The following is a 21,487-nucleotide window of genomic DNA, read 5'->3' on the forward strand; positions in this document are numbered from 1 at the left end:
TAAATATAATAAATATAATAAATATAATAAATATAATATAGATTTTTTATAAAAATTTAATATGAAAAAACTTAGAAAAACTTAACCTTAACTTAACTTTAATTAAAAAAAAAATTAAATTTAACTTAACTTAAGCTAAAAAACCCCTAACTTAAACTTACCTTAACTTAAAAAACTTAAAACTTAACTTAAAAACTCAAACTTTTTTTACAACCCTGCCTATAGGTAGATTACCTAAAGCCACAGACCTGGCTACCCATACGCCCGTCACAATTCTCGCCGCGGCACAATTCTCTATCCCGTCGTCGTCCGCACGAAGCCGAAGAGCAAGAAGAACACACCTTATACAACCCCCGCTTACTTCCCGCAACGGAATTAGGCCACGATTCCCCCGGCCATCCCCATCTCTCCCGCCCGCGAGAAATCCATGTCACGACCGCACAGCAGCAGCAGCTAGGCCTAGTCTCGACCCCGCCAGCCTGCGAGATGCTGCCGCCGCCGATGCGCGCCGCGGCGTTGTCGCCGGCGCGGTGGCAGTGCCTCGTCGCGCCGGCCCCGAGCCAACTCCTCCTCCTCCTCGTCTCCTCGGCCCCCGCGTCCGTCGTCCGTATACGAGCTGGCGCCACCACCTCGCCCTCGCCCTCGCCCGCGCGCAGCTTCACCACCACGGCCCCGCTCGCGCGCCAGAAGCCGTCGTACCTAACCGTACCAGCCGACCAGGTGCCGGACTACCCGTACGGGCGGTCGACCACGTACAAGGTGGGCAACACGGGGCTGTTCGGGGGCTCGAAGGTGCAGTTCGGCAACATCGTGGCGGAGGCGCACGGGAACCACTCGCGGCGGCGGTGGCACCCGAACCGGCACACGAAGCGGCTCTGGTCGCGGGCGCTGGGCGCCTTCGTGCGCACGCGCCTCACCGCCCGCGTCCTCGCCACCGTCGACCGCCTCGGCGGCATCGACGAATACCTCCTCGGCCCCAAGGCCCGCCGCGTCCGCGACCTCGGCCCCGCCGGCTGGGCCCTCCGCTGGAAGGTCATGCAGTCCCCCGCCGTGCGCGCGCGTTTCGCCCGCGAGCGCGCCGCCCTCGGCCTGCCCCCCCGTGACGGCGACGCTGAGTGGCTCGACAACCCCCCCGCCGACGCCCCCGCCGACGCCTCCGCCGACGCCCTCGGAGACCAGGTCGACGCCATGCTCCGGCGCGGCGACGAGTTCGTCATCGGCGACCTCCAGGACGGCGAGGACGTCGTCGTGGCCGCCGCGCCGCCCGCCGCGCCGCCCGCCGCCGAGGAGCCCGACGTCTTCGCCGGTATTTTCGAGGAGGCTGAGGCTGCCGAGACCGTCGTCGAGGCCAGTAAGGCCTCCGAGGCCGCCTCCGACGGTGCGAAAGAGCCCATAGCAGAGGGCAAGGAGCCGGCGGCCAAGAAAGACGATGCTCCCCCGAAGCCTTAAACCAAAATCCGCTCGCGACAAGCACATGTGAGTCTTGGCGCCCACATAAAAGGGGGGAAGAGGCATATACCATCGTGTCTAGACGAAAAATAGCACACTGAGATAGGATGAACGAGATCCCAAAACGAAAAAGCGATTCAAAGCCGTGGGCATTGTACCATATAAATTATACGGAGCATCTGAATCGAGACCTATGTATATCACCTAGGTAACTACGCACCGTACATATGTCTCTCATCTAGTTTACCTTTTTTTTTATACCCTAGTGCCAACTCCGAATTCAAGGAGGATCGAATACGATGTGTCGTCGTCGAAAGGCAGGCAGCCCTATTTCTCCTAGAAGCGTAGATCCCACCCGATCTCGGGGCCCAGCCTGGGCAGCTCGTCGGCAACGCTCTGCACGTCCTTGTCTCCCCTCCCGCTGAGGCAGACAACCACATCCTGGTCCTTCTTCATCGTCTTGGCCAGCTCTATGGCTCCGTAGATGCCGTGCGCCGACTCGAGCGCCGGTATGATGCCTTCCAGCTGGCTGATTAGCCGGAAGCCGGTGAAGGCTTCGGCGTCTGTAGCGGCGATGAATTCGGCCCTCCCCGAATCCTTCCAGGACGAGAGCTCGGGCCCCACTCCCGGATAGTCGAGCCCGGCCGAGACGGAGTGCGTGTCCGAGATCTGGCCGTGCTCACTCTGTAGCACGTACGTCTTCACGCCATGAAGGACGCCCTTCGACCCTCCCGTGAGCGTGGCGGCGTGTCGGGTAGTGTGGATGCCGTCGCCTCCCGCTTCGACGCCCAGCAGCTTCACGCTGAGGTCGTTCGAAAAGGGATAGAACATGCCGGTGGCGTTGCTCCCTCCTCCTACGCAAGCGACGACGGCGTCGGGCAACTTTCCGCGCTTCTCTAGGAACTGTGCTCTCGTCTCGTTTCCGATGACCGATTGGAAGGTCCTGACAATGGTAGGGAAAGGATGGGGCCCGATGGCGGACCCGATAAGATAGTGCGTGTCCTCGAGGTGGACGACCCAGTAGCGAAGCGCCTCGTTTACGGCGTCGCGCAAGGTCTTGGTGCCCGCTTCGACAGCGATAACCTTGGCGCCGAGTAGTCGCATCCGGAAGACGTTCAAAGCTTGACGACGCACATCCTCCTAGAACGTGGCGGCATGTGAGCAATGAGACGGGGAGATTTGGAGGAGTAGAGGCTCTCGAAGCTTACCGCACCCATAAATACGGTACATTCCATGCCGAACTTGGCGCAGACTGTGGCCGTCGCTACACCATGTTGGCCAGCACCGGTCTCGGCGATGATCTTGGTTTTGCCCAGTCGCCTCGCCAGGAGAATTTGCCCCACGGCGTTATTGATCTTGTGAGATCCGGTGTGGTTTAGATCTTCTCTCTTGAGCCAGATATTGGCGCCACCGGCATGCTCGGTAAGACGCTCGGCCAGATGCAGGTGGCCAGGCCGCCCCATCCAGGGGTAGTAAGATCTGTACTCCTCCCAGAACTGGGCATCGTCCTTGATGGCGACGAACCCGTCCTCCAACTGCGACAGGCAGTCCATGAGAGCCTCGGGCACGTACTGGCCACCGAACTCGCCGAACTTCTCGGGGATCTTGCCGTGAAGCGTAGTGAGTTGCTTAACCAAGGCCGAATCGTCGCTCTCAGAAATGACCCCGCTAACCGTCACCTTCTCGCCGCTAGGTTCCCTAGCACCGCTGACGGCCTCGATTATACCCACTTCGCGGGTCGCTTCTTGTTCGGGGCTTGTCGTCCGCCCAGTTACGTAGGCGCAGTACTCTCGGGCGGCCTTGGGGCCGTTTCCAGGCCCGGCTTCGCGGAGTGTAGTGACGATCTGTGACCCTATGACGACACCATCGGCGATGGAGGCCACCGACTGGAAGTGTTCCCGCGTGGACACGCCGAAGCCGACGGCGGTAGGTTTGTCGCCGCTGTACGCCTTGACACGCGCGAGGAGGTCTGGCAGATGGGTATTCAAGGTGCCCAGAGCGCCGGTGACGCCCTGGCGGGAGACGACGTAGATGAAGGAGTCGGCGAGGGCGCAAAGAACGCGCATCCGAGCGTCAGACGTTGCGGGGGCAATCAGGGGGATGTAGGATAGCCCACCCCGGCTGCATAGCTTCCGAAAGGAGACGGCCTCCTCAGGGGGTAAATCGCAGACGATGAAGCCATTGACACTGGCAGCCTTGCTATCCCGTATGAGGGCGTCCTCGCCGTAACTTAGTAGCGGGTTGTAGTAGCCCATCAAGAGGATGGGGGCGGTCAAGCCTTTCGATCTCGCCGCGCGAACCATGCCTAGGGCGGACTCGATAGTCACGCCTTTAGTAAGGGCGACGGTATTAGACAACTGGATAGTCGGGCCGTCGGCGATGGGATCCGTGAAAGGTATACCGAGCTCAATGACATCTAGGTCGAGTTAGCCCCCGGCTTTTGGAATGGGGACGTCCTAGCTACGGGAGAAGGGGGGGGGGGGGCGAGCTCGTTCGCTGTAACGTACCGGCGCCGCCTTTCTGCAAGCCGAGTAGGACATCGGGGGCCTCCTCGGGTTCTGGATAGCCAGCAGTGATATAAGCCACCAGGGCGGCCTAGATAGAGAGGAATGGCGCGATCCCATCAGAAGGCTGCTCTTACACCGGGAACTGGGGACAGAATAGCAAGACAGAGGTGGCCGAACTACTAGGTATATCTCACACCACGTCGCCGACGCATCTACTCTCTCGACATAAGGAACGTACCCGATTTTCTGCCTTGCAACGGCGGAACACCTGTCTTATGGCTTCCATAGCGGCGGGTTGGGGCCAATGGGTCGGGCCCGGCAGAGAGCGGAGAGGAAGACGGTGGGGAGGCGGAGGGGGCGAAGGCAGCGGTAGACGAGGGAGGAGGGAAAGAAAGAAAAGTGGCAGAAGACGTGGCAGAGACGAAGCAAGAGATTTTCGTCTCGACGGCAGTATAAATAACGGTATCAACAGGTAGGTACCTAGCCGTCGCAGTACGCAGGCACCCAAGGCAGGTTAGGGAGGTGGTGAGTTACCTAGCAGAGGAGCGCTTTCGAGGCTTGCCGACCGGTGCTCTGCCGACGGCGGCCGAGGATGACTCAGTCGACACTTCGCACACGCTTTGCAGCCGCTGCGACTTGCGACGGGACTGAGGTTGTAGGTAGGTATGTTTCGATTCCCAAAGCGATAGTCGGAGGCGATGGATGTCTCCTGTCCCCTTCTTACTCACCACCTTTAGCCCTAATCAGCCTGGGCAGAGAACCCTAGGCAATCGTAGCAATCTCGCCGCCCCGCCATCGCAGCCCCTCCCCCTCCAGGTAGTCGCTGTTACGGCGTTACGGCGCTACCTAGCCGTCGAGGCGCGACGCCATACCGCTTTCGTCACCTTGGCCAGATCCCCCGGCTGATGCAAGGGACCAGCAGGATTCAGGATGTCCCTCTAAGATACCTCTTTGCTCGTATGTTAGGTACCTACCTCTAAGGCCTTAGTACCTAGAGTGTAAGTACCTAACCTACCTGCTAGAGTGCCCATCTAGGAAGTGGACGTGACGTGCGTTCTTAGGTAAGCACCTAAACTCCCTCGGCCGACGCAGCCGGGTTGGAGGTAGGTACCTTGGGTGTCCAAGTACCTGTACTAAGTACAAACCGGAGTGTACTTCAGTACGGGTACCTAGCAAGGATTATCTAAGAACGACCTTCACCAATGTGAATATCAGGTTACGAGGTAACCTCCTAGGCAGGCAATGCAATCCCTCTTCTACCATCCGTACAATCCTCTCCTCTCGGGGCGAAGAAGACGTCGACATCTCTCCCGCCTAGACCGCCTCATCATAGGTATACGCTCTCCGCCCACCCGCATCGAAGCATCGTAGCATGCTCGCTCTCCAGCGACCTTGAGAATGGCATCTCGCGCTCTGCGGCTCGCGCGCCCGTCCCTCGCGGCACTTCGGGCGCTGCCCTTCCTTCCGGCCTCGGCTCCCGTGCCCCGACACCCGATCCAGCGCCGTCCTCTCCACCACTCTTCTTCTTCTTCTTCCTCCTCCTCCTCCTCGCCGCCCCACGACAACAGCAACACCAGCACCAGCAACAACCTCTTCCGCTCCGCGCCCGCCCCGCCGCGCCTGCCGCCCGAGCAACAAGCCGAGTTCGAGCGGCTGCAGCACGCCGCCGGCACCGAGGATGGGTTCGTGCCGACGTCGACGCCCGGCTCCGGGGCTCCTTCGCCTTCGTCTGCCCTGCCGCTACCGCTGCGCCAGGGCGCGCCGCCCGAGTTCGACGGCGACGTCAACCCGCGCACCGGCGAGGTCGGCGGGCCGAAGAACGAGCCGCTGCGCTGGGGCCCCGGCGGCGACTACAGCTTCAACGGGCGCGTCACCGACTTCTGAGCCCCGCCCCTTCCCGCCCGATTCGGTTCGATTCGATTCCGGCGGCTACGTCGCCGGGGAGGAGGGGGGGGGGGGGGGGGGGGGCAAACCTGGGTCTCTGACGCGCTGCGCGAGCCCGCCGGCCAGAGGAGAGAAGAGGAGCGGTTGTCTAGCCGTGTGGTACAGGCCGGCAGCGCTGTCGGGGATGCCGGCCGTATGTCGTGGGTTGCCGCGGGGGGAAGGGGGGGGGGGTTAGGGCGTACCCTATCCCCGAGTACGGGCCCCAGCCGTGGGCTTTTGCAGAGAGGAACCACCGGGATGTCTACGCGCGAGCGGGAGGGAGCCCTGACAGGTAACTATCTGTCACATACCTCGGGTTTTCGTCGTACATACCTAGGTACCTACCTACCTACCTAAGAGGTATAATACTCACGCAGACATATGCCTATACACAAATTCATCACCTTGTAACGTTGACTCGTAAACCTCCGTAACTTATCCTATCTATTTACTAACGGCAAATGCGCAGCCAGTTCCTGGCAGCAACGTTAGGCTACGCGTCTACAAACTTCCTGGTGTGCCGAATCGCTTTGATCCCACACTGAGACACGCCTCCTAACACACCTGGGCCTGTCGAGGAGACGGGAGCCGCCTAAAGACTGCATGGTACGCCTAACGTCCATACATTATAGACCTTTAATATCGAAATGTTTAGTTGCTTGGTCACGTAGTGAGGTGCGTCGTGAGGTATATGTCAAATGAATGTTTATGTAGCATATGTATATATACATACATTATAGTCTCGCTCAGAACTCCGCGCTATGCCTTAGCAGAGAGGTAGGTAATTGGGGCGAAATGGGTAGCAATAATGTACCTCCGCTATAAAGGCGTACAAGACAAGGCGGTAAAGCGACGGTCTGCCTGTCTCTCTGCCCTACGTGTGCCCCCCCCCCCCTCCTGCTTCCAATCATCTCCATACCAAATCTACCCCCGAATCTCTCCACTCCTCGGTTTTATCGTTGAACAGGTACGCGAGTTCTCGCCTTACTTTGTAAGCTCGTCGGTCCCGCGCTTGTGTGGCCGTTCTCCGCCGTTAATGGTGGCGACCGAAGTGCTATTGTCCATGGTAACGTCCTGGCTCTCTGCTGAGCCGCTCTTCTCGTTGACCTTGCCGTCCGCGTCTGGCCCCGTTTCCGTCCCCGGAGGTCGGTGGCCTGGCGAAGGGACGATACGTGTCGAGACGGGATAGTTTTCCTTATTTCCATCCCCGTTTCCGGCCCCCCTCTTGCCAGTAACACCGCTCTGCTCCTTGCAGGTGCTGGCGTCCCTTGCCAGAACGGGCTTGGCTAGGATTTCTCCCTCGCCAATGTCCACAACCTGGCTTCGGTTGACCTCGCTCATCGCCTTCCGGATTCGCTCCCTGCGTGCCTTGCCTCGCAGTCGGCTCTGCGGAGCCGCGCCGTCGACCCAACGCACGCTCAAGATCATGAAGCTGATCCCGTCGTGTATCGACCTCCGTCCATTGTACGTGCCGCCGAACTCGCGGCTCTGGATGCCGAAACGCGTTGAGCTGCTATACTTGTCGAGCGCAGGCAAGATCAGAAGCGTGACATGCAGGTCGCGATCCGTGGGCACGTGGGCAGGACCGGAAGCCGGGGGTGCGGTCAGAACCTCGAGATGTTGCTGCTGCTCGGCAGGCGCCCCGCGATGCTTCTTCGACGCAGGAGGTTTGTACAGGTCCAGCAAATCGACATCCACGTCCTCGCCCCATTGACCCCGAATCCAGCCGGCGTGTATACACGCCGCGACGACGTCAGAGTCGTCCGTGTAGACGTCCGTGCCCCAGACAGCTCGACGCGACGTGATCTCCTCGCGGGCAGGGGAGCTCAGGTGCACACGCGGGATCTTGACCGTCAGGGTCGAATTCTCGTTACCTTTGATCACTTCCATTGGGAGCGGGCGCGGATTAGACGAGTAACCAAATTTAGAATGAGATGAGTACAATTTGGCTGGCTTCAAAACCACTTGGTACACGACGTCTCCTAGATGCTTCCGCGGCCGATCCGCGACGCTGTCGAGGACTGCCTGAGACGAGATCCTCTGCTTCGGTTTCGGGATGACGGTCGAACCGGGTGCCGCCGGCTTCGAAGACGGCGCCGCGACTGACCTGGGAGGCTGGTGATGGTGGGTGAAAGCAGTGAAGTCTTTGCGTGTTGGAGATGGTACCGGTGTGCTAGTTTTCAGATTCTTGAGTTGTCCATTCGCAGCTGGGAGGGGTGAAGTGGTTCTTTCCGGTCCATGATGATGGTGGTGATGGTGACTATTTTTTTTTTTTACAATGAATACCGGCTGAAGGGCGTGGAAGATAAAGAGTTGTTACTTACTGGTGATGGTGGTGGGCGTGAGTCTTGGGTCTCTTCGCCCGGCCCACCGGCGTGATCCTTCCGGTGCTATCATCATCACCCTTACCGTCTTCGTCCTTAGCCTTCCTCCGTTTTCCCCTCGCCGCCGTCTTTACGGGCGCGTCTGGGAGCAGCTCGTGGCTCGGATGGTCGTCGCTATGGCGGACCAAGCTGGCGTTGGAAAACTGAGGCTGCGCGCCGGACGGCACTGGGCTAGGGACATTGATGCCGCGAACGCCGCTCCCTATTCCAGAGAACATACGCCCGAATTCACTTTTAATCCCCGGCTCGCCGGCAGGGCCTTGGAGCTGAGGCTGTGCGCCCTGGACTGCCTGCGGCAAGGGAGACACTCGTCCCTTGCGGTTTATCTCTTGGATGGTAAGGAAATTTCTCTGGTGTCCAGCAGGAGGAGGTGGCCCCTCATCCATGCCACGCGGCCGACTTGCCTCGAAAGTGGCCGAGCCCGGCCCTCCGTTATAAGCGACCGAAGGCGGCGGCGGACCTTCCTCGTTTGGTCGCCCCCTGTGAACAGGCGGCGCCGGCGGTGGTGGCGGCGGCTGTTGCTGTTGAGGATGTGTCTGAACGAATCGATGTCTGTCGGGAGACTCGAAGGCATGTGCAGGTTGAGGTCCTGGCTGACCCATGGGCAAGACGTGTGGAGGCGGGGCGGCCGCCGGGAATCGATCGTGAGGCGGAGGCTGGGCGTAGGCGGGATGGGATCCGTAAGGTACTGCTGATGTCGTCGGAGGTATGTCGTTTGGTCGGGGGCCGGGATACGGCGGGCCGTAAGCCTCTCTCGGCGGCTGATCGTAGGCCGGTCGCTGCTGCCAGGGGGCGGGATCTCGAGGGTCGGGCCTCCCATACGGAGGCTGTCGTGGGGGAGGACCCTGGGGACCTAGGTCGCCCAGGTGCTGGGCATGTGGGCGACTCGGGTCCGACGTCGTCCTTTCCCGCCTTGCCCTCTCATGCATTTCCATCTCTCTCTCCCTCTCCCGTTCCCTCTCCCGTTCCCTCTCTCTCTCCCGCTCTCTGTCCCTCTCCCTCTCCCTCTCCCTCTCCCTCTCCCTCTCCACCTCCCTCTCCCTCTCCCGCTCTCTTTCGACGCGTTCTCTTTCCGCCAGGAAAGGGCGCTGGCTCTCGAAATGCATTCTCTCTCTCTCCCTTCGCTCCCGCTCTCTGAACTCGGCCTCCCTGTCCATCTGTTCTCTAATTTCTCGGTCGGACACGAAACGGCGTTGCTCTTCGAAGGGTATGCCACGGGGCGGTCGGTCTGGATTGTACTCCGCGAGAGGGGGGGGGCGCGGGTCTTCTCGCCTAACGTACACGGGATCTCCTGGTGGCGGGGCCCTTCCCATTTCTACCGATCTTGGAGGTATGCCGGGATAGGACCTGGGCTGGCTACTAGGTCGAGGAGGTACGTTGGCGGCCGGAATCCTCCCCGGCGGCTCCCGTCTCTCTTCGAGCGGTGGCATAGGGGGAGGGCGCGAAGGATACGCCTGCGGGGTATTGTAACGAGATAACTCAGGGGTTCCGTACATACCCTGAGGTGGAGATCCAGCGGCGCTGCCTCTGTGATCCCTCGCATCAAACGGTCTACCCGGTTCGGGCGTTTGAGGTCTGCGGCCATAGGAGGGATAATCGTTTGCGTTCTGCATCCTAGGGGAGGCCTGAACGGACGCCGCAAATGTGGGTGCCGAGACGGCAGATGTGGTGGCGGGCGGCGGAAAAGACGACGGATGACCTGGGGTAGGTTCGCGAGGAGCCGATGGAGGAGGGCCGCCAAGCATGGAAGATATCGACATGCTCCCCCCCGTACCGCCCGTCCGAGGAATCGAGTTGAGCGCGGGAAGTTCCCGGCCCGATGGGAAGGCGCTTGGAGGACCGAGATTTACGGGCGGAGCCCTCGGTGGAGGTGGACCCCCATAATGGCCCATCTGATGGGGAGGAGGATGAGGAGCTGGAGGCGACTGCTGGGCCGGGTGTTGTTGTTGAGGAGGCGACGGCGGAGGCATAGCCCGAGTCAAGGGGGTACCGATGGAGGACGAGCTCTGGTGTCGCGAATGGGTGGGCGCGGGATGCGACGTCGGTTCCGACGCGTAGGGCGGCCGTGATTGCGGGTAGTAGGGATTTGTATCGGACAGCCGTCGCTGGTGCTCGTTGTATGCAGCAGCGGGACCTGTAGGCGCGGGATTCACCGGATGGAAGGTCGAGGACGTCGTGATGGCTACCGAGCTCGGATTCGACACGGGAGGGAAAGGCGATCGAGCGTAGGACGGCGATGCAGCGTTGCGTGCAAAGGGGAGTTGCGGTGGCGGTGGTTGTCGAGAATCCATGGCCGCCTAACTGCTTTACTTACCCGCCTAGCAGTAGTGCCTAGGCAGGTTATAGCTATGTATATTACGCGGTAGGATGGGGGTAGGAGGCCAGGCAGGGTAGGTAGGTCAGCAAGCTGAAGAGCTCAGAGGAGGGCACCAACACCAGCACCAACGCCAGTGCAGTGCCAACACCTCCGAAAACACGACACGCTGGATCGCGATGGGAATGAGGGGAGAAGGGGGGGGGGCTATTGAGGAGATGGCTCGAAGTCCTCTTCCCGCTCCAGCAAATGTCAGTTTTCTCTCCCACCACGACCGGCCAACCTCCCACTGACACGCGCTTCTCATATAAAGTTGTGCAAACTGGCGCAAGAAACACTCGGGGAAGCGAGACGAGGATAAAGGCAACGTCGGCAGCACGAGGTCAAGATGATTTTGCAGTATGGTGGTAAGATTGAGACGGACGGATAAATCAACGTAGTGCAGGAGCCAAAAGCACAGAGGGATGGGAAATCTATCAGATTCTCGCTCGACCCGAGAGAGTCCAAGGAAGCAGTCTCACACCCATACGACAAGGTACACAAGCGCACGCACGCACGCATGCACACTCACGCAGCTTGTGCTTCTGTTCTTCCTTTATTTTTCTTCTTCTTTTTTTGTCTCTCTTTTTTTTTTCCCTCCCTGGCGCTAGGCCCTCTTGGGACCGCTTGGTTTGGCTTGGTTGGGCCCCCTGCGCTGGGCCGGGCGAGCTGGGATGGGGGAGGGAGAGGAAGGGTGGCTGTCGGGCAGCGCAACGCCTTTTCGTCAACAAGGGTCTGAATTTGTTTGGATCGGCTTCAGAACTTTGGGTGAGGAGGGAGAAAAAAAGAGGGTGGATGAGGGGGCGGGAGCTTGTGAGTTGTGTGCCAGGTCAAAGTGTGAGTGGTCCGCTAAGACATGCATCTATCCTGGTCCAGTTCGAATCCTTGTCCGATCCACTCCGTCCACTTGCCAAGTACGCGGCTGTCTGCACCCAAAAGCATCTACACCCCCTCCTTTCTTCTCGCCTAGAGTCTTGTACCTTGAGGGCCTTTGTGCCCAGGGGACACAGAAACACGCGGGTGGCTGCGAACCTGCAAATGCTGCTAGACGGGTCCTGCTCCGCCGAGTCTCGTGTGTGTGTGTGTGTGTGTGTGTGTGTGTGTGTGTGTTTCTCTCTATCTTTCTCTTTATATAGTCTTTATATGTTGGGAGGGCTGAATCGCCTGGTCCTGTCCAGTATGCGGATAGGAGCGATGGACGCCCAGGTCGGCTAAGCGAACCAGGCTATTCAGGCATGCGTATGTATGTGTGTGCTGTGCCTCTGTGCCTGTACGTGTGTGTGGTGTGTGCATGCTCCAGTGTGTGTGTGTGTGTGTGTGTGTGTGTGTGTGAAGGGACATGTCATGTTATGTATGTCGGCTGCTGGCAAGCTGGGTTGAAATACGACCTGTTAGGCGGAGGGATCTAGCTGCGATAAATTCCTCCTCTTGTTGGACTGCGGTAGTTCGGTGCCGTGTTGTAAGGGTAATCAAGGGAACCGAATAAGGGGTTGCCTGAGGGGGTTAGCCGGGTTGGCAGGTATATTTCTGGAGATATATGTCATGCAACCCTGACGAAAGGCTGGGGACCCCAAAGAAGTAAAAGTGGAGGAAGAGACTGATGGTGGTAGTGGTGATGTCGATGATCCGACGGAGGAGATGTACGGGTAGGCGTGTGCGCATTCAATGTAGAATGTAGCATCAATGCACCGTTTGCTTCCTCGATAGCCTCGCGAGCGCCTCTACGGAGTAGCATCCAGGTTAGGATACGCTCCGTCTCGTCCCTCTGCAGAAGGGGGCGCCCTAGTAGTCGGTCAAGGAGACGAGTGCGCGGAGAAGTGGCGCTAACGATGACGGCGTAATCGGGGATGTCGGATAGTACCGACATGAAGGTGCCCGTGTTGCGTCGTGTTGGATGGCGCGCAGGACATACCTACTCATAGGTATACATAGGCGGTAGGCCGTTCGATCACTATGTTGAATACAGTCAGCAACGGTGCTTGGCTGACCAACTGTCATCCCAGCTGGCTGGTCGGCTGGGTTCCGTCCGATCTGCGATGGCAGAGAAAAGCCGACAAGAGAGAGAGAAAAAAAACCCCGGCACGTGTGCCTCCTGCTCAGATGCGAGGTATCGTCGTCGCCGCTGCGGATGAGGTTTCCGACCCTGCATCGCCGCCATGGATTCGCAGAGGCCTCGCCATCCGTGGCCCCATCAGAATTTGCCAGTCCATGTAGGTAGCGTGCGACCTATATGCACCACCGGGGGGGGGGAAGGCAAGGGATTCTTTCCGTACCCACGATAATCATCAGTCGCTCAATCGCAATTAATCTCGAGCCGTATCGAAGACCGGCGGATCGGGTGGTTAGCGGCGCATTCGGGCAAAGAGAGGGATTGGCCCGGATGGGGGGAGAACGGGAGGAGGATATCGATTGGAGGGGCGGGAGAGCCTTACCAGACGGCGGAACCACACGAGCATGCATGTAGGTACGGTATCCCAGTATGTAGGTATATGTACCTAATATACCTACCTGTGTCGGGGTTTCGGGCGGGTAATACGCGGCGTTGAAGGTACACACAGCCTCCTATAATAGGTACTCCCTATAACCCGCACCTTGGGCGATAGGAGGTAGGTAGGTACCTAAGGTGCCTAAGGAGAGACGAGGTGCGCGGAGTATTGTGGTATGGAAGACACTACCACGTAGTCCCCAGCGGACGTTACAATCATAGGTACCTACCCACGTACAGGACCGCTCGCACGACGTGCCCAAGGCCGGTTATGTACCTACATGTTTGGCCACCGAAGCAACCGCGGCCTTCAGCCCGAACGCATGCATGCATTAGAGGCAGGTAGGGTTGTGTGGATCCAATCCGCCGTCAGGTATAGTACCTAGTCGATTGGTCTACCTGTCGATTGCGGCATGTAACTCCCTACAGCAGTCGGAGGTATGTTAGGTACCTAACATAAGAGAAGAGGTAAGGGCCTCGGGTACCTAAGAGGCACCTGGGTAAGTCTCCCGCGGCTACCTATCCACACCTACCTAGGTAGCGCGCGCTTGGCTCGGTTAGTGACGTGCTTCTAAAGGATGGGCAAGTATATACTCAGGTAGATAAGCACATCTACCAGTGTTGGGCTATGCGATGATGCCAACTCTGCCTACCCGGCCGCGTGGCGAAGCATTCTCATTCCCATATCGGAACAGCCTCGACGCAAGATCGATACCGAATACAGGCTGCCGTAGGCACAGCTCACCGGCAGCTTGCTCGGGGCGTCTATACTAGGCGTGCCGACATGACTTGTACTAAGCTGACCCTCGGTGGCTTTTGCTGCGGCCCCCGCGCGTTGCCCATGCATATAATGTAGGTATATAAACATATATATATATATATATATATATAATATACCACACTTAGGGATATATATCAGACGCTCTCGGGGCCGCGTTCGTATAGGTGTAATTAAGGGTTAGCAAAGGTACCTACGTCTATGCCCATAACATACCTACCTACTTAGGTACCTAGCAGCAGCATCCGTTATCTGCCATCGCCGCAACCTCCGTCTACCTACCTGTTGCGATAGTCCTCCGATACCGAGATGTGTAGAGGGTCTTAGAGGAGGTGCCCACACAATCCGTTAGGCACCTACATAGGCAGGCGGGTATAGGTAGGTAGGTAGGTATAACTACCTCCTCCTATGAGTATATCAATATTTCGCGGGTCCGCATCGTCTCCGCAACCCAATCCTCGGCGAACCATGCTTCAAGGCAAGCATCGGCTAAAGCTAGCACCTAGGTAGGTACCTAAGGTACTTCAATCCACGTCTCATGTACCTGCCTGGTGATGAGGGGACCCCATATCCCTGCTCGGTCTTGCCAGCGCATCGCATCTACTACGTAGTGGGTGGTACCTATGTATGAGCATAACGTAGGTGTGCATGTCAGGTTAGGTACCTGTTGGGGTCCACTGGCGCACCACCCGTGGCATTGCAGGCACCTTGGGTACATTAGGTAGGTACGTCAATACCACCTCCTCCTCCGCCATCCGCACACACACCATAGGTACCTAGGTATACACACACGCCCACACACACGCCCACACACACGCACTCAATCCATCCAGCCTCTGCAAAATCTATCAAGGACTTTCCCCCACAATGGCACACGGCTTATATATATGCCTGTAACCTCACGCACCCAATCTACCCTCCCAATGTGTGTGTATACCTCATACATTGGTTAATTCACGAAGGCAGCACCCAAAAGGAGATGAAGCTGGATGAAACGATTTCCCGCTTGCGCCCTACACAGGTACCTAAGGTAGGTACCTATTAGCACGTACGTTGTCGGTATGCACACGGGCATGTAGAGGTAGGTACCTACTATAGAAAGGTACCTAGGTATGTAGTATCCTCGCCTCGCCCTTGACCGACTTTCCGCTCCTTGTCATGCCTACCTAGGTGGGTTAGTTCCCTGCCCCTTCGTGGCCCTCACTTCTGACTTCTGCAGAATGTAGTCATCAGACCTCATCATTTTTTAAGGGCGGGTTTTTTGGGGAGTTTGGGGTTTTTTTTTTTTTTTTTTTTTTTTCCCTGGCGCGGCCCAACGTCGCGCGATACGCTTTATAACCCCAGCGCCTTCGGTAAGTAGGAGAGGTGGCAGCCTTACGTGACATTACCTCAGGTAGATAAGTGGTAATAGGTATTGAACCTCCCCCAAACCATCTATCCTTTCAACAGAAACTCATCAGAGGATGACCCAAAAAACCAGGTCTGCAACTCAAGAAAGGCGTCGAGGTCATTTTTTGCTAACGCGACCTCGACCTTCGTGTCGTGCCATCCGTGTGTCCTCTTTGTCTCCGTGTCGCGCAGTGACTCCCCAAACCGGCGGCAGCTGTCGAAATCGATAAGGACAGGGGTGTCATCCTCGTCGAACATGATGTTAGCAGGGTTGATGTCGTTATGGGCGAGGCCGAGCGAGTGGAGGTGTCGAATGCCTTCCAGGATCCCAGCCAGACTTGACTCGAGTTTCTTGTCAATGGAAGGTCGGCGGCTCGAGCGGAAGGCAGATTTGTTCAGATGTCCGGGGTTAACTCTCTCAAGCAACGTTGATGTATACCGCTTGAAACAAAGACCTGATACTCGCCCTCGAGTCTCTCGGTAGCCGAGATAAGAAGCAATGTTCCGATGGGGGTGATCCCTCAGTGTCTCGCAGGTTTCAACTTCACGAAGAATTCGTCTCTCTAGGTCGGACTTGCTGGCGTACCCGAAGAGGCTTGGTGTTTTAACGAAGCAATTATCGGCGGGCCCTACCACCCAAGTGGGACTCACAGCCGGGCCTCTGTCCTCCGTCTTTAATGGCTGCACATCGTATAACTGGGAGAAGTCGGAAGGCTTCTGCTTTCGATCAACCCATTTGGCGGTATAGAGGACGCCGCCATTCCGTACAATACCCGCTACATATTGGAACTGAAATTTGCCGGCCACTGTCTTGAATGCCTCGTTTGACTGGACGATCTCCATGTTGGCGGGGGGTTGGTTTGTTACCCTGAACCGCGTTCAGGCCTACAAAGTTCGCAGCGTGAAATGGATAGGGGGAAGTCGAGAAAGACGAGATACTGAGCATCACAGGCAACTCGAAAGATGAACGGAAGAGTTGCCAGTCCGAAAACTCGGACAGCTGAGACCAGGTTACGGAATATCTAATTGGCCACGTCACGAAGTACTTAATACGAAAGGATAAGGCTAGAATCGGTGCCCGGAGCACGATCCGTTTATATTTACTTACGATAACTATCGGCGGTATATCGGAAGTACACGGGTGAGCATCTCGAACCGCGGCTTCGAGACCGCTTCGTGGCCTTGGCCAAACTCGGATATGCGCGTCGTTTCGGGCTCTGTGACGGGAAGACGGCCCCCGCGTGCCCCGTCTTCCCGGGCGTCCTGCAAGGTTCGCCGCTTTCCCCTATCCGATCTATCCCATTAACAACACCACTATAGACTCTCAGCCGCCACCGCCAGATTATCACCGTAGGATATGCCGACGACACGAACCCCCCGCCATCGCCCGCACGGCAGGCTTCTGCCGTCGTCTTCTACGGGAAGCCTGGGCTGACGTGACGGAGTGGTCCCACCCCGAGAGGCGAGCCACGCGCCCCCAACCACGACGCTTACCCTTGACAAGGATACAGTCCTTAACCCCCCAGCAGTCAGCCCGCTGCCTCGGCGTCTGGTTAGGCCGAACGCTCCTCTTTTCGGACCACGTTAAGCAAGAGGCTTACCGGGAAGGCGTGGGGCTGTACGCCCCCATGGGCCTGCACGATCCTTACCGCGGTTCCACGGAGCACCGCTGCGTATGGTGTTGGCATCTCTGTTCCTGATAACGAAAGCTGACGCCCAGCACCATCCCCCGATACCGTTCTCCATGGCCTCCTAGACTGCCCCGACGCCCCCGTATGGTCCGCCGGATGGCCGCAGACACCGCATGAACTCGAACACCGCTTACGGAGGGGACGGAAGGCCAGGGCGCTCCTCCGTTGGCCAATGCGTAGTACATTTCCAAAGCCATGTCTTGATCTCCTTTAGCCCATACCTCCTCCACTTCTTGCTTCTGCCTCCTCTTTTACCGTCTCTTCCGTCTCTTTCTTTTCTGGTTCGGCGGCGACTGGAGCGGCTGGCGCTTCGCTCTTGACTCGCTTGGACTTGATAATTGTGGTCAGGTATTCTCCAGTATCACCAAAGCCATCCATCTTGCCTAGTTTAGATCCGAAGAACTCGACGTCATGTAGCATACTGTGCCGAGTTAGCACATGCTGTAAGCTGCTTAGGGCACATATAGACGTACCTGTCCCGACCGAATTCCGTCTTGGGATCTACCTCCTGGAACGCTTTGCCGAACTGAACCTTATAACTGATAAAGACCGGACTCATGAGCATACGAATAGTTCCTTCTGGTAGGGTCTTAGTTAGGATGCGATGCAACGAGGTCGTGTCTTTGGCCAACGCCGCCATGTAGGGGTGCACATTCTTCTGGCCATCGTCCCAGTCAATAGTTTTCATAGCCTTTACCTGCAAGGCGGCCAGGCGACTCATGATCTCGACTAGCTTGTCATAAATGCTGTTCTGGTGCTCTTGGTAGAGACGCTTGACCTTGTCAAACTCCACGACACTCAAGGCAGCAGCACCACCTTCGGCGTAGCGTCTGACAAACTCGCGGACATAGCTGATCAGGGTTGCTATGAATGCCAACGCCCGCGATGCGAGAACTAGGTGCTTCGAGGTAATGTTCTTCAAGCCTGCAGACCGTCTAGCCCCTGCGCCCAAGATAAGTTCTGCGCAGCGTGAGTTGAAAAGCTGGAGATAGGAGACTAATGACGCCCCGATCTCTGAGGTCATCGATGGGATGCCAACTATCAGTTGCAAGAAGTGGGATATGCCATCCATGCAAAGAATTGCGGAGCTAGGAAGTACAAATGTTTCGTCGTCAATGGACGCGTTCCTAATCCTGGTTTTGCCGCCGCCATTGGGATGCGGATCATCAGCCCCATTGATAGACTCGGGATCATCATCTGAATACGGAACCCAAATTTTCAGATCATCCGACCATTCAGCCGGGTCCTTTGTACTACAGGATAGAATCCTGTTGAGCTCGGCTGTGTCTTTCTCTGAAAAATCCTTTGCCTCCCATGGGTCGGATTCCATACCCTGGGCAAGCTTTTGCTTCTCCGTATCGCTATGCTGCTGTAGAAAGTCTTTGATTTGCCCATTAACGACTGTATTTAGGGTTGTACCGCTCCGCCCAGAGATTGATTCGCACTCGCTAGCGAAGTAGAGGTTTAGAGTAAAATATCGGAGGAACCAGATTGGTGATAGATGTGTACTCTGCTCTGAACGAACCCGGAGGAGCTTTATAATCTTATCCTGTGCGACATCTATAGCTTGACCTAGGAGGTTTGGTAGGTCTATCGCTTTATGGATTTCTTGTGCCTTAAGCGCGGCAATAGAAGACTTAGCGGTAGGACTAGGAAGTGGCGACTTCATCTGAGGAGATCTTAGCCTTGAAGGACTGCAGTCGTCACCTAACGAGCTGGAAACGTCTAGCAGCAGCTTGACTTGTGTCGTTAACCTCCTCAGGGTCTCAGTAACGCTAATATAAATTTTGACCAGTAGTTCTTCAGCATCTTTAGGCTCAAGAGCTCGTAGATGGCGAGCTAGAATGGTCGATTTCTGTTGCTGGGACAACTGTCTCCTTCCTGTCACGGTTGACGAAGAGACCATTGACTCGTTGTCATCATCGTTTGAAGTAGGTAGAGGCCGCCGAACTAGATTGCGAATTTCTTTTAGTGCGGCCTCTCTATAGGATGTGGCAGCAGTAGTGAGGTGCTTCGCTCGGTGTAAGCCGGTTAAGCTTTCAAGTAGCTCGGACCGAAGACCGTCTGTTGAGCTCATATAGGATGGGAAGACAGAAGGCTCCCGCATACGGCCGCCTCGAGACCGCACGAAGGCACTGGTCCAGCGTATGAGTACCTCCTGCGTGGAGACAACTTCAGAGTGGCACCGGAGGTCTCCCGTAAGTAGACTGAGAAATCGTGTTTCGTAAAGTTTGCCGATTCTGAGTCGTAAAGTACCCAAATCGTCGTTGACGCCTTGTAGCGCTGTTGCACCCCTAAGATCTCTTGGTTGGATATCAAATCCACCTATCGTTAAAGGCTTTTTCGAATGATCTGGCTCGCCAGCAATGAGCTTCTCGAGAGAGTCGATACTTTCTAAGGCCTTCTCTACTTCTCCATCTTCGACGAGAGACTCGCAGGTAGCAATGCCGTCAATAATACGTTTTAGTTGTAGGACTGCATCGTGTAGCTGTTGGAGATTCCCCCGCCGTTGTCGCATCTGGATGACGTTTAACCCGCTGACTACAATCTCGTTATCTAAAGCCTCAAGCTCTTGTTTAAAAGCCTTAATTTTCTCGACGGAGTCAGCGACTTCTGAGTGAAGCTCCCGTAGCGAAACTAATGCGGTGAAGAAGGTGGTAGAAGCTGTTGAAATGGAAGCTATGAGGTGCATCTCGATTGTGTCCATGTACCAGGATAGCTTTTCCTGTAATATCGCATTTGTCGCGAGGGCTTTCCGTGGTACCGCTGCATTTCCGTTTGCTGAAGCCTTTTCATCCAGCGTCCCCGACGGTGGTCGAATAACCTCCGACCTCTCACTGACCACGCCAAACGTGCGAGGATTTTCTAAGTGGAAGTCTTCGCCGAAATACACATTAGGTATAGTCGACAACGGCGGCGGCCCTTGCGTCGGTCTTCTCGCAAATCCTGAACTAGATCTTCGAATCGGACTAGGGGCTTCTATAGGCAAGAACGAAGATATAGAGACGGAGCTTCTCCTTGATGCTGATGGCGGCTTTCCCGCCCGTAGGTGTCCCTCATCAAAGATGGCAGCAAACTCGTCCGTTTTACTGCTCCTTCTGTGAGGGATATTTGCCGCTTCATCTTCGCTCTCCTTCACCCTTCGCAATTGTTCGTATAATGCAACGACTTGAGTTAAATAGGGCTCGAATTCTGCTGCGTCAACGTGCTTGATGTTTGTCAGTGTCACTGGAGGGATATCGCGTGCAGTCGGAGGCTTGTGGGCACTTGATGCTGGAGCGGAAGTATGCGGTAGAAGTCCCGTTCGTACTATCGGCGGTTGTAGTAATGTCGATATCGCTTTTCAAGGTATTAGCTCATGCTTTAAACACAAATTGAGAGGACTATAGTATACAATTTCGCCCTGTTTCCAATACATCACCTGCCCAGCTACCTGATGTGGTATCTAGCGATCCTCCGGTTGAATGGGTGGAGCTTGCCGTCGAGCCTCGTCTTTGAGAATGCACACTTGTAGAACCTTGCCTTGGGAAGCAGTTAGTCTCTACCTCCTGTTGAAGAGTCGCGGCTACAATACCTATGGAAGGGGAAGTCTGTTCGGTGTGAATTAGGAGATACAACTTGCGATAGACTATCGACGGACTTGCGTTCACCAGAATTCGAAAACATTTTCGCAGATGCAGGCTACCTAGCCGACCATGACCCCTTCTCTACCGAGACGCCGCAAAATGGAATGATGGAAGCCGGCGCGGACTGTTAATCAGATAGAGAGACGACCGAGGAATTATAAAACAAATCGCACCGATATACGCGTATGAGAGACTGGCAGCTTTGAAGTGTTGAGCGGCAATATGATGGGTCCGGATTTGTCGGTTGCAGAGTGCGACGAGTTGGGAGATTGGGTGCTTGTTATCCTATCCGGAGGATGGTAATAATACGTTACACCCCCTGTTATACTGATTAATTATAGGGGTAAATTCCCCTATAAATAACCCTATAAATACGAAGTCAGTTTTAGGGGATACACCGTTTTACTAGCTAAAAAACGCATAATAAATAAAGTTTTTCTTATTAAATATATCCTTATTATTATTTAAAATCTCTATATAAATTTATTAACGTATTTATTTATACGTGTTTATTTTTTTCTTCTTCTTTTTATATTTTATAATTCACTCCTATAATATATCCCTATTATTTATCTTGAATTTAATGGAGATAAAGTGGCTTAAAGTTAAAAAAAAATTGTACCTACTAAAAAGAAGCAGAACGTACGCGATACTAGAGTCCTATATAGCTTACTTAAAAGTATACTCCATTAGTAACTATAGTATATACGATAGTTTAAAATAAATAAAATAAATATTCGAAATATAATAAATTTAATATAATTATCGTATCCTAAGTATATCTCTCAGTTATGAAGATATAGTAATTACTAGCTCAAAGGTATAAAAGGTAAAGAAAGGAAAGAGGCTAAACGTATATCACGTAATAATTAAACCAGCCTATATAAGCCTACATACCGTAA

General features: G+C 55.7%; 6 protein-coding genes across 6 annotated transcripts; 2 read left to right on the plus strand and 4 right to left on the minus strand.

Moving 5' to 3' along the window:
- The first annotated feature begins 233 nt into the window (after positions 1 to 233).
- On the plus strand, positions 234 to 1,660 carry GGS23DRAFT_588932 (ribosomal L28 family-domain-containing protein). Its single transcript, XM_051517580.1, has one exon. It carries the CDS (start codon positions 487 to 489, stop codon positions 1,447 to 1,449), a length of 963 nt encoding a protein of 320 aa, XP_051367447.1. The 5' UTR covers positions 234 to 486; the 3' UTR covers positions 1,450 to 1,660.
- On the minus strand, positions 1,661 to 4,942 carry GGS23DRAFT_588935 (tryptophan synthetase). The gene is made up of 4 exons (XM_051517581.1): positions 4,195 to 4,942; positions 3,957 to 4,044; positions 2,658 to 3,865; positions 1,661 to 2,589 (listed from the first exon to the last, which is right to left on the minus strand). The coding sequence occupies exons 1-4, from the start codon at positions 4,240 to 4,242 to the stop codon at positions 1,786 to 1,788; spliced, it is 2,148 nt and encodes a 715-aa protein (XP_051367448.1). The 5' UTR covers positions 4,243 to 4,942; the 3' UTR covers positions 1,661 to 1,785.
- Positions 4,943 to 5,139: 197 nt separating this feature from the next.
- Positions 5,140 to 5,922, plus strand: GGS23DRAFT_588936 (DUF1674-domain-containing protein). Its single transcript, XM_051517582.1, has one exon. It carries the CDS (start codon positions 5,355 to 5,357, stop codon positions 5,838 to 5,840), a length of 486 nt encoding a protein of 161 aa, XP_051367449.1. The 5' UTR covers positions 5,140 to 5,354; the 3' UTR covers positions 5,841 to 5,922.
- A 941-nt stretch (positions 5,923 to 6,863) lies between these two features.
- Positions 6,864 to 10,554, minus strand: GGS23DRAFT_608032 (Rxt3-domain-containing protein; the record flags this gene model as incomplete). Its single annotated transcript, XM_051520145.1, has 2 exons — positions 6,864 to 7,986; positions 8,204 to 10,554. The coding sequence occupies 2 exons, from the start codon at positions 10,552 to 10,554 to the stop codon at positions 6,864 to 6,866; spliced, it is 3,474 nt and encodes a 1,157-aa protein (XP_051367450.1).
- A 4,257-nt stretch (positions 10,555 to 14,811) lies between these two features.
- GGS23DRAFT_398022 (kinase-like domain-containing protein) lies at positions 14,812 to 16,512 on the minus strand. Its single transcript, XM_051513558.1, has 3 exons — positions 15,268 to 16,512; positions 14,973 to 15,041; positions 14,812 to 14,904 (listed from the first exon to the last, which is right to left on the minus strand). The coding sequence occupies exon 1, from the start codon at positions 16,109 to 16,111 to the stop codon at positions 15,314 to 15,316; it is 798 nt and encodes a 265-aa protein (XP_051367451.1). The 5' UTR covers positions 16,112 to 16,512; the 3' UTR covers positions 14,812 to 14,904; positions 14,973 to 15,041; positions 15,268 to 15,313.
- Positions 16,513 to 17,162: 650 nt separating this feature from the next.
- Positions 17,163 to 20,918, minus strand: GGS23DRAFT_397968 (Vps54-like protein-domain-containing protein). The gene is made up of 3 exons (XM_051513557.1): positions 20,534 to 20,918; positions 20,354 to 20,481; positions 17,163 to 20,298 (listed from the first exon to the last, which is right to left on the minus strand). The coding sequence occupies exons 1-3, from the start codon at positions 20,623 to 20,625 to the stop codon at positions 17,369 to 17,371; spliced, it is 3,150 nt and encodes a 1,049-aa protein (XP_051367452.1). The 5' UTR covers positions 20,626 to 20,918; the 3' UTR covers positions 17,163 to 17,368.
- Positions 20,919 to 21,487: the final 569 nt, after the last annotated feature.

Source organism: Durotheca rogersii, assembly GCF_024521655.1.
Source record: "Durotheca rogersii strain YMJ 92031201 chromosome Unknown GGS23scaffold_45, whole genome shotgun sequence".
NCBI lineage: Eukaryota > Fungi > Ascomycota > Sordariomycetes > Xylariales > Xylariaceae > Durotheca > Durotheca rogersii.